This window comes from Gobius niger (genome assembly GCF_951799975.1).
Source record: "Gobius niger genome assembly, chromosome: 16".
In the NCBI taxonomy this organism is placed as follows: domain Eukaryota; kingdom Metazoa; phylum Chordata; class Actinopteri; order Gobiiformes; family Gobiidae; genus Gobius; species Gobius niger.
In genome coordinates, this window is record NC_136867.1 from 28,327,578 (window position 1) to 28,340,093 (window position 12,516).

Here is a 12,516-nt window from a genome sequence, read left to right on the forward strand (position 1 = left end):
GATCTCGGGGCCTGGCTGTGCTAATCTGAAATCCTAGAACAATTCTCTGTCCCAAGATTGTCTCTCATGGCTCTTGGACACCCTCCAAGACCTCGTAGCTTCCACGTAATAAGTAATAAGATGTCTTTCACTTAGGCTTCATTAATACCATGTCTCTTGGCCAGCACTATTCTTGATTCTTTGTATTTTTAACCCAATTCGAAATAAAGGTCAGTTATTTTCCCCCATTCATGCTCCATTGTGTGTGGAGGGTGATAGTAGCTCTATACGCCGTACGCTGTAAGCAGCGTCATTCTCTACCCAAATATGATTGCGTTTTATCGCAAAACTTTTGTGTTATTGCGAAATAATGCAATAAAAAAAATTCTCGGCATGTCCCCTAGCAGGCTCCGTACGCTCCCCCGAGATAATTTTGGTGCAATTTCTTTTTTCTTTTTTTTAATATATATCTTAATTTAATTTAATTAAAATTAAATTTAATTTAATTTTTTTTCTTTTTTCTTTCTTTTTTTCACCCCCCCCCCCTGTTTTGGGTCTAATGTCACTTCCATGGCTCTGTAAAGAAAATCAAATTGAATAAACAACATTTACCTTTAGTGCAGTTGTCTCTGATCAGTTTCAGGAGATCCTCCTCATTAAAGTTTGGATTTTCCTCTTTCTCGTCTCGTACATTATGATCGATTTTAGATCGAACAAAGTAGAACTTTTTGTTCATCCTCTGAATTTCTTTTGCCAGTTTTGCATCATTTTCTCTGAAGCGATCACTGGAAACAATGATGAAGAAGTCGTACTTCTCAAACCCCACATACTCCAGGTATTTATCAGCTGTAAAGTTGGTGGTGCCGACTCCAGGCAGATCCCAGATTCTAATGTTGGGCATCTCTGGATGAACATACTCTGTTGGCTCCACAGTTGTCTCCACAACTCCAGTTGGAGCTGCTCCCTCTGTTCTGTTTCTGATTCCTCTCAGAGCGTTGACCAGAGTGGATTTACCAGAGCCAGACTCTCCAGTGATCGCAATGATCAGAGGAAAATTTTTTAACTTGTCCAGATAATCCAGCACCATTTTAGCTGATTGAGGAAGGTCATTGTTCTGAAGCTCAGTTTGAAGTATGGCTTTATATTTATCAGCCATAATGATTCCTGAGGAGTAGAAGAAATCATCAGTCATCATGAGTTTACAACAGTTTACAGAGAGAGTTACTGTATGTGTGTGTCTAGGAAAAAGCCATGTGTCTGTTTGTGTGTTTGTGTGTGTTTGTGTCTGTTTGTGTCCCTATTATTTTTTGTTTGTTTGTTTCGGGTTCCAAGTTCATGGTGGAGCACACTGCCTGGCAAAAAAAAAAAGAAATCAGTCTAAAGGAAGCTCACACGCCTAATGTTTTGTTGGACCACCTTTTGCTTCCAACACATTGGCTTTTCTGCAATGTACAAAGATCTAGTGTTTCGTTCAAGATCTTGTATTGATGATGTGAGAGTGTGACCACTGCTCACAGCCTTCCCCAGCACATCCCAAAGATTCTCAAAGGGGTTAAGATCTGGACTCTGTGGTGGCCAAGCCATCTCATGCTTCCTAATCCACTTTTTTACAATGTGAGACCCATGAATCCACTGATGGAATAATAACCAGGTCATTAAGGATGTTCAGGTTGTCAAAGGGTGTTGCTGAACCTGGACTTGACTAACAGGTCAGATCAGAACAGCAGAGGTGGGAGACTTGAGTCACATGACTTGACTCGAGTCGCAATTTTCGGGACTTGAGACTTGCTTGACCAAAGCTCCAAAAAGACTTGACTTGACTTGGGACTTGCTGTTTGTGACTCGAGACTTAACTTGGACTTGAGGCCAATGACTCTCAATGACTCGCTGTGACTTTATAGTTATTATTTATTTGAGTGAAACTGTCGAAAGATCAGGATTCATTGAGTAAAAGCGGTGCATCTATGTTTACATTATGGTAATTAGCCACATGCGTGTTCGGTTTCCCAACACAGCACTTCTAATCAATACAGCGCGTAAAGGCAGGAGGAAATACCACGTCGAAATACGTGCATTAAAAGTTTTCTAAACAGAGTGAAGAGGTGGAGATTTACGGACAGGAAATGTTTGAAACAATAGACTGAACCTACAGCGCAGACGGGCGGCCTCCAGAACGACGATGCGTAAGAGCTGGATTAATGACAGAAATCTTGGGGCTTTTCCATGTTTTAAGGTTTTCACACAAAGTTTACAGCATTTAGTGACTATTTTACGCATCCGCACACAGCCCAGTGAGAGCGGGACTGAAGGCTACTTTGAGCAGGGGCGAATCTGAGTATACAGGGGCTGGGGCATTACAGGGGAACCACTGACAGAAAGTGCCAGAAACTAACAAAAATAAAAATATTATTTTATATTTATGTTTCAGACTGCAGGGAAAAGCAGCTCATATTTAAAATACTATATTTCATCTTTTTTGAGTCGCTGCAGAACAGCAACTTACATCCAGGTAAAGGACACTTCTATGATCAGGCAGAGTAATTTACTAATTTCAGTGCACTTATAATCCCTGATGTCTAATTGTTCAAGCTTAGTTTTATATGTAAATATACACATGTCGTTTACCGAGCACCTCCTCCAGATTTTTCCACAGATCCTTAAATTCATACAGATGGAGGCTGAGACCAGACACAAGGAAAACCTTTGGAGACTCATGGCCCAGTTCCTGGAGTTCTGTGTCAGGACAAAGGTCAGTAAGAAAAAACAGCAGATAGATTAAAAACTAGTCACACTGTTACCTCTGACGCTGTTGCTCCTGATCAGGTCAAGGACTTCCTCCACTTTAACATTTGGATCTTCCTCTTTCTCGTCTCGTATGTTGTGGTCAATCTTGGATCGGACAAAGCAGAACTTTTTCCTCAGCTTATGAATTTCTTTTGCCAGTTTTGCATCAGTTTCTCTGAAGCGATCACTGGAAACAATGATGAAGAAGTCAAACCTCTCAAGCCCCACATGCTCCAGGTATTTATCAGCTTTAAGCCCGAGGGTGGTAATCCCAGGCAGATCCCAGATTCTGATGTTCTTGTTCTGTGGATGGATGTATTCTGTTGGCTCCATGGTGGTCTCCTTCACTCCAGTTGGAGCTGCTCCCTCTGTTTTATTTTTGATTCCTCTGAGAGCGTTGACCAGAGTGGATTTACCAGAGCCAGATTCTCCTGTGATCCCAATGGTCAGAGAAACATTGTCTAGCCTTTCCAAATACTCTTGGGCCTTTTTAGCTGCAGCGAGAATCTGGTCATCATTCTCCAGTGCAGGTTGAATGTTTTCTTTACGTTGTTCAGCCATGACGATCCCTGTGAAATAGAAATGAAACTAGACAATCACCATCATAACTTACTGAACCATTTAACAGAGTTACTGTCTCCCACACCTCTCTGACTCCTGACACTGAACCCTCTGCTCTTCACTCTGCCCAGTCAAAACACTGATGCACCAACATCCCCCAGACTCACACTGAGAGTTAAAATTGTGATGTTACAGTCACTCACAATCATATCTGCGCATTTACTTTATACTTATACTTATACGTTTCAGACAAATGTTGGGGAATTTATAAAAGTCTTAACAGACAGACTGGCACACATCCGAAATAGTTTTGCTGCCCCACCAAGAGTCTTTTTATTATTTGTTGTCTTCGTTTTTTATTTCAGGACAAGTCTGCGTGGAAGATGTTGAAGAGCGATGAGAGACATTCATCAAATTGTTGGAGTGAAACTCACAAGGCTGTGGCTGACATGGGCAGCAGTTTTCATCCTCTGCCATTAAACTCATTAACACAAAACCTGTTCAGCTAAAAAAATAATACATTTACGGGGAATAAGGCCAAATTGAAAAGTGCCTCCGAGTCGCGGGCCAAACACGGTGATGTCAAGCACGAAAAACACATATAACTGCAAATTATAAAGTTACTTTATTTTATTTACTTTTAATGTTTTCAATAGCCCTTGCATTTGTTTCTATCTATGCAAATAACATGCTACATTAAAACAAATGGTAACTATGGCAAAAGCCTACTTTTAGTAAAACAAAATCAACAATTGTAGCAATTTAGTGCAAAAAAAACAACACCTGTATCTACATCACCTACAGTAACTTTACCTCATTCGTTCACTCAAAGAAAATGCCACATTAGATTATTTTGAAAGTGTCAGTTCAGCATCAATTATTTTATAAGTCATTTTTTAACATATACTGTTGTCGATGTTAACAGCCTTTGCAATAAAAAATTGAAAAACTGTGAAAGTTGATGCTACAACGCTCTGTGATTGATAAATACCAAGACACCACAAGTGTTTCTCTTAACTTTGTGAAAGGAGTGAAACAGCGCCCCCAATTTGACGCTGGTGGTCAAAAAGTGTACTGCATCCATATTTACCTTTGAGAATGAATGAAAGAGAGTTAGTATTAACCACACGCAGCGCAAAAGTAGGTCACTCTCTGGCGGGCCAACAGAATTTTTTTGGCGGGCCAAATTTGGCCCGTGGGCCCCACTTTGGGCACCCCTGCTTTAGATCGTGTTCTAAATAGTTTAGCTCGAAAGTTTACAGCGGGTTCGTCATACGTCATCTGATGCGATGATACGATCGAGCACATATGAGAGACATTCAGCCCAATAAACGGCTATGGACGATCGTAAATATACAGAGCTCCTTCCTGAACACGTCCTGAAGGATATTTCATAAAACTGTTTCATTAAAGTGAAGCTTTTTACTAACTTAACCTTTTCTGACTGAGTGTGAACACAGGAGTCCAGACAAAATACCATCACATGTCAAGACAAGGAGAGGACACGCCCTCCTTCACCAACATCCCCTTTAAGACAGGATGAAGGCACATCCACAGACTTTAGTAGAAATGCATCGCCTTCATCTGTGTTTGAGGAACGAAACAAGTGATCGGATGAACTTTACAACAAACTACTCAAAGCTCACCGTGCACAGGTGTTTAACATCACAAAGCACAGAGACTCTAAAGTGGTGTTAGATGTATAAGTCTGATAACATGAAGAACAAAGTAACAATAGACCATTTGTAAAATACAAACATATGAAATCATTAATTATTGTCCATCAATAAATCGTTTTTACTCCACATTTACAGCTGAACAAGTTACAATGATCTAGTAAAACATTATTGTCAGTATTAAATGTGTTTGTGGTAAAAGTGTAAATAAAAAGTTCAGACTAAGTTTAGTGAGTCTGGTTTATCAACAAAATAAACCAGACAAATAAGTCAAGTTTACAGTAAAACAGTTTCATTAAATAACCCATGAGTCTATTTATTCTGATAAAAACATGATAAATATAAATAATCGGTTCTCAGTGTTACGTACCGGTCAGTGCCACAGCTCAGTCGCTGAACTTCTGCACCGCCTGGTTGGAATCATGTATTTATGTAACATTCAAATGTTTTTTGTTTTTTTTTTGTTTTTCATTTTTCAACCACACCTCTTCCCTCTTACTGGAAACTGATGCAACAACAACAAGCTTTGACCTGTTCACTCCCACATGAGCACATTTCTCCAGTTTGGCTTTACCCAAATCTGAAAGCTTCTTGAAATAAAGCATCAAAATAGCAAAAGACAAGGATGAAAACAAATAAAAATGTTACGATAAAGAGTAACAACACGGCAACAATGCAAGAAGAAATATCAGATCAGTTTTGTAGGTCTTAGCTTTCAAATGAGGCGTCACACTGGCCTGTTGACTTTAAACATTTAGATTTGGGTAAAGCTGAACTGGAGAAAACACACTTGTTTTGGGGGGTTAAGAGTTAAACACCACCAAAAAACCTTTATAGATGATCAGACGATGGGAAAGAATATAAATAATATTAATAATGTGGAATATGAAAACATGTCTTTGGTAGTTTGAGGAAAGTGGTTATTTTTTAGCAGAAGACACTTTATTTTGAGTGCCCGTATGAAACAACAGTTTTATTGTTTTGATTAAAACGGCATGAGCTGCTCGTCACGATATTGTCTGACTCTGTCTGAAAGAACAACATTCCACTTTTGTTTTTAAGCTTTTTATTTCTCAACAGAGAAACTGTAAATGTCCTTATTGATCAAATCTGTGTAGGATTATTATTAGTGCAGTATTTACAGTGGGAGGATAAAGTAAGTACACCGTTTGGAATTTCTCACATTTCTGCCTAAATCAGTCTGATCTGCATCAAAATCATAAGAGTGATTAAACAGTGTCTGTTTAAACTAACACCACCCAAACATTTACATTTGATTTTTATTGGCCACAACATGTAAACATTCACAGGACAGTGTGGAATAAGTAAATCCACCCCCTGAATCTGACTGAACTGCAGCAGTTTTGTAAAGTGCAGATATTTAATACAGGGGTTCACTTACTTATTCACAGGCTGTTGTGAAAGTCTCAGGCTTTTCTGCAAAATATCTTGATTCACTTTTCTGTTGATGATAGCAAGTCACTCGGGCCTATAGGCTGTAAGCTCCAGTGGAGAACTTTTTATTTTTTTTACTATAGGGCACTACAGGTTTGTTTTCTATTTTGTTTGATCATAAAGCAGCTTTGAAAAATTAAAAAGCATCGCCAATTTTATTCTGAGACCATAAATACTGACTAATTTTGAACAATTGAGCTGTTTTATTTCAAAACCAACAATGTTTTTATATAATGTACTTGCACTGTGAACCAAACTGAACCGAGAGACAGATGAACCGATACTTAAACAGGCTTTTCTCCTCCGCCTTGTGGGAGTATTCCTCAGGCTCAAGTCTAAAATGTATTTTTAGGCTTTGTAATTCTACTATGCTTTTGGACTGGCCCTGTCCCACAAATATTTCCACAGTTCTGGCTCATTTACACTAATGTTTGACTCTTGTATTGTCCCGTGTGCTGGTCCTGGTGAACGATACAAACTTCCATCTTTAAAGGGACTATACAGAGTTTAAAAATGTTAAAGTATTTTCCTCCCCTACATGTTCCTCCATGTCCTAATGTGTGAATGAGCTCAGACCTGTTCACCAAAACTGTCTCTAAAATCCTGCACTGTCACTCAGAAAGGTGTTACTTCAGTCCGAAGTTCCGTCATGCATGAGCTTAATATAGAAGCTGCAGTTACACGTAAGACCTGAGGTGGCAGTAGTGAGCATAAAATGACGAACTTGCATCTAGTCCCTTTAAGATCAAAGCTTTTATTATATGGTAAACAAGCACCCTGTCATTAACCATGGTTTATACAGAAAGTGGCTGATTACACTTCTTTTACAGATTAATCTCAATAGATGCACAGAGTAGATTCAATGATGAAGAAAGATGTGGGAAAATATGTGTTTGGATTCTTAACATGTGCAGATGAAGTAACTGGATCACTGTGAGGAGTAAAACTGCATACATGTAAATACATTATTCTTAAGTTTGTGAAAATGCTGAAAGGTTTTTCAAACAGATGTGCACAGCCCGACAGCTTTCAGAAAAATCTGCTGAGCGTCCTGAGCCAGTGACTTCAGTATGTATTTGAGAGCTGTATAGGTGGTAACACTGGAAGAAGCCATTGCAAAAGGCATTCCAAACAGTGATAAAGGGCTGGCGTTTAGCTCTGCTGCTGCTGATGTAATGACACTAGCAGCCTTGGATAACACTGTTATCATTACAGTTGTGTTTAATTGAGCCGTGCCAAGAGATGACTTTATCTCAGCTTTGAGATCCTCAAGAGGAATGTTGCTTAACCTGGACAGATTCTGCAGTGACTCAGGCATAAGGCCCAGTGATCTTTTGCACTCTGTGGCAAATTCTACTAAAAGGGCCATATCAAGACAATCAGAGAAACCAGCGATTGGCACAAGAGCTCCTGCTGCTGCAGCTAAAGTGAACCACTTAATCTTGTCATCTAAAGCCTGTTTCTTCTGCTCGATGACGTCTGCACTGATGTTGGGCAGAGCCAAGAGCATGACATTTCTCTGATGCTTTGGAAGTTCTTTATCTAGAGTTTTCCACAAATCCTCAAATTCATACAGGTGGAGTTTGAGATTGGACACCAGGAAAACCTTTGGAGACTCAAAGCCCAGTTTCTGCAGTTCTGCAAAGATGAGTTAATAAACATGAGTTGGAACAGAAACAGGATGATGTTGTAGATTCTAAATGACAAAACAATAGTTACCTTTAGTGCAGTTGTCCCTGATAAGTTTCAGCAGATCCTCCTCATTTAATTCTGGATCACCATCTTTCTCGTCTTGTATGCTGTGGTCAATCTTGGATCGAATAAAGTAGAACTTTTTCTTCATCTTCTGAATTTCTTTGGCCAGTTTTGCATCATTTTCTCTGAAGCGATCACAGGAAACAATGATGAAGAAGTCGTACTTCTCAAACCCCACATGCTCCAGGTATTTATCAGCTGTAAAGTTGGTGGTGCCGACTCCAGGCAGATCCCAGATTTTGACATTGGGGTACTGAGGATGGATGTATACTCTTGGCTCCATAGTTGTCTCCACTGCACCAGTTGGAGCTGCTCCCTCTGCTTTGTTTCTGATGTTTCTCAGAGCGTTGACCAGAGTGGATTTACCAGAGCCAGACTCTCCTGTGATCGCGATGTTCAGAGGAACATTTTTTAACCTGTCCAAATACTCCAGAGCCTTTTTAGCTGCTAGAGACAGGTCACTGTTCTGAAGCGCAGTTTGAATTTCTTCTGTATATTGATCAGCCATGATGATTCCTGGGAAAAAACAAAGAAATTAAATGAAATACAGTAGAAACAATTGACTCTGTGTGTAACGTTAAAATCAAGCGGTCGCTCCACAGCACACAGTGAGTTCCAGTTTCGATCCAGCACGTCAGAATAAAAGCATGAAACTCATCTCATTCAATAGCTCAGCAGGTACTTGGTTCATTACAAGAATGTAATGAAATACACACATTGTAAGTGCTGCTGTAACACTATCGAGACTCATGTCCACGCTGGCTTTCTTGATTCAAGAAAAAGAGGGGAAGCAAAGCAGCACGTTCACATAAGGACAGGACTTTATAGAGACAGGTTTCCACTTGTTACAGAGTGAGCGGATAAAACGTGCATTTTAAAGGATAAATCGCCAGATAAGAACTTTAAAAATTAGAAAGATGAACGAATAAAGAAGTAGGCTGATACAGCAATAGCTAAAAGATTAGACATTTGTGCTAGCAGCAGAGCTAAAGTTAGCATTTGACCTGTTGAACAAAAACAACAGACCTTAGAAAAGTTCCATCCTGTCACCGATTCATGGGGCAAAAGCGCAAGAAATGTGGATGAACTTTTTAAGGCTTTCATCATCGCCTCGTATCAGGAGCGAGAAAGAGTCAGGGGAGAGAAAGTGCCGACTGCAGAGCGAGGCAATGCTTAATATTTGACTGAAAGTACCAAGGATGTGTCCAGCATATGTCATTCAGCAGAAGTTTATTATCCATTTTAATCTTAAAGCAGTACTAAGTAACTCTTGCCCCTAGAGGCCATAAGCGCAACTGCAGGTGTCGTAGCAAGTTACGATTTTTTAACTTATTAATTGTCTTGGAGAGTAAATACTACGCTGACAGGAAAGACGAGGGAGAGAGGGATATTGTACATCATTTTCACTCAAACTTGGCTGTAAATACTGTTTAAAGTGACGCTAGCCTGCAGTTAGCTTTGCCCATTAGCCTGTTAGCTTCTTCTTCGTGATTCCATTAGTGTGTATTGGTGGCTCCGGTCCAGTGGCAGGCAAGTTGCAATTGTGGTTTTCTAGCCAGAGACAGCAGGGGGAGATGAAAGACCCTCCAATCATCCCATAAACACTTGTATTACCTCCACAGGGACCACGGAAAGGAGTTATTAAGGTAAACACGTTACTTAGTGCTGCTTTAAACTGTAAACCGCGGGTTGCCATCACCTGGTCTCGCCTGCAGTAAGGGCGAGGCGTTTACTTCTGCACTACTGTCACGGGACTGGTTGTGAGAGTAAACGGGAATCACGCTGCTTTTGTGAGACAGACTGAGAGGAAAGGAAAGTGATTTATCATCTGTACAAACAATACACAACAAACCGTCTTAAACCAACACAAAAGACGAGGGGGAGCTTTACAGGAGGCAGTTTACTTGAAGTGTCAACAGGCTAGAGCTGAAATATTACAAATGCTCTTACAAGTAAAGATAAGATATATTATCAATACAAAAATACTGCTAGTGTTTTGTGACAGGTTATAGCAGTTTGAGAAGCAGTTCAGAAGAGAAAGGGAATCTGACTGAGCTGAGGCTGAAACTAACAAAGTCCTGGACAAACATATTTATATTTCCCTGGGTTCGATCGCATGTTCTCTCCATGCTTATAGGTTTCCTCCGGTTTCCCCTATACCACTAACACAATAGGTTCCCCTCTGGAGCCAGGACTCCCCTGAAAAAGAGATTCCAAATCTCAGTGGGACTTTCCCAAAAAATACAAATTCATCAGAAAATATAGGTTCAGAAGTTAGCGGCCTGAAGGAGGGCGCAGAGAGAGCGGGGACGGACATGTCTCCTCACACAAAATTAAGTTTCCAACACAATTCACCAATGATCAACAACTCAATTCCGGTTTACATGGGTGAGCTACTGGTATTCCGCAACCTGCATAATGGGCACCCCTGTTAACATCACTTTTTAAGTAGATTTTTTTTTACAAGCCCAGCTGGCTCATAGGATAAAAACTTTATCATCATCTAAAATATGCCAGAACGCTGCTAAAACCTTTTATTTAGTTCAAAATATTTCGAAGAGGACGCCTGAACTCGTCTACTTAAACTTATTATTGTTCACCTATTATCCAAATCACTCTTAAAACTGTATTGTTAGGACACAAATATACACAAAATTTGATGAGTGTTGAAAATGAGTTCCAAAGCTCTCACAACACATCCCGATTGTCAATGCAAATGAATTAAATTCAGACTGGACTGCCAGTCAAATACATCACACAGTTTATAAACAGTAACAACAGCTTGGATGTTTGTCACATGGAGGAGTTCTGTCTGGTTTTGGTCACTTTCTCTCTCAGCAGATATTTCATCTGGTCAGAGAAGTGGAGACTCTGGCCGGTCAGTAAACAGAGAGATACGGTTCACAAACCCTTCCTCCTGTCTGCATTCTCTGATTTACTCTTCAGCCTCGTCCAGCAGATCACAGCGACAGCATTAAGAACACGTCTCTTTGAATTCTGATGTATTTTCTATCATCAGTAAATAAATAAAAAAGTGTTACCTTAGAATCAGACGACACAGGTGTTGAAATCTCGAGATGTGAGAGTTGTTTGTCCTGTTTCCTTTGTCATCACACCCGTCGATGTCACAGACTGCACTGGCTTCACTGACTGTCATGCAGCTGGAATGCTCACACTGCCCCACCAACACTCTTTCTTTATTTAGCTTTTTTGGTCCATAGTCTTTAACTCAACAATTTAGTTTGAAAGGTGGTGAAAAGAAAGACTTTCAACAAATTATGGTCAAACTCACCACATGGCATATGTGCTTCACCTGCAACCACTGGGCCATAGTGCTGCCCATCACTATTATAATCTTTGAATCATTTATGAGAATTAAACTTTAGTTTCAGTTTTCTTTTCTATCTTTCATCTCACCATGAACCGGTGATGCTGGATTCGTCTAAAGTGTAGACAAATCCAGTTTCACCGGTTTCAAACAGAGCTGCTCTAGTTTACCTCTGGATCAAAGTTTGTCGAATTTATGGACTGTTTATTTCTTTAGATAAAACCATGGCAAAAATAAACATTTGGTAAGAAATGTGACTTGTTTGAAGAGGTGCTTATCTTGTCTTAATACTAGAGTCAGGGACTTTCTTCAATTAATTCATTACATAAAATTTAGTGCAATTAAAAAATCAATCAAAATGAATCACACTTTTCCTGAAGATGTCGCTTGATGTCGACGAACACAGAGTAAAGCCAAAAACAATTCTACTGTCAAACCTGTTCACAGTTAAGCCTAAACATAATACTTTAAAAAGATCATTCTCCAAAACAAATCAAACTGCGTCTGTGTTTGAAGAGTTTGAAATGATCGCACAGGCTCTACATCTGCAGGAAAATGAGTTCAAATGGAGGAAAATACAAAGAAGCTTCTAAAATATACCTAAAATAAATACAACCCCTAAATAAACCCTCTAAGCAAATGTTTTCTTTTTAACCACACCTACATAACCTGTTATTGAAACTGAGGCACAACAAGCTTTACACACCACCAAAAACATTTATAGATGAACAGATGGATGGAAATGTAATTTGTTGGTTTATTTGGTAGGGACAGTGCCTTATAATATTACAATAATTGCCGGGTTGCAGGTTCTAGAATGTGATGATGTCATCGGACCCCGCGGGGGGCGGAGCCAGTTTTTCCTATTTTCAGCATTATTTTCAAGTCGTAGCTAAAAAGAAAATGTATAAATTAAAAGAAATATCATTAATATCAGTCACTGGGTCCATGATCTCTCTGTACAAGACCAAACATTTC

The 12,516-nt window shown here is 39.6% G+C and overlaps 1 protein-coding gene across 4 annotated transcripts in view; it reads right to left on the reverse strand.

Annotated features, from left to right (window-relative positions):
* Positions 1-12,516, reverse strand: part of LOC306975770 (interferon-inducible GTPase 5-like) — a 132,496-nt gene that overhangs the window by 75,239 nt on the left and 44,741 nt on the right. For 2 of the 4 annotated variants that reach the window (XM_079573516.1, XM_079573514.1), the window contains exons 1-3: positions 2,778-2,890; positions 2,605-2,712; positions 592-1,143 (exon numbers count right to left, since the gene is read on the reverse strand). The exons of the other annotated variants lie outside the window; for them this stretch is intronic. In XM_079573516.1, coding sequence (XP_079429642.1) covers positions 592-1,135 — 544 coding nt within the window. In that variant the 5' untranslated portion in view covers positions 1,136-1,143; positions 2,605-2,712; positions 2,778-2,890. Of the gene's footprint in view, positions 1-591; positions 1,144-2,604; positions 2,713-2,777; positions 2,891-12,516 lie in introns of those variants that run through there. 4 annotated transcript variants of the gene reach the window in all.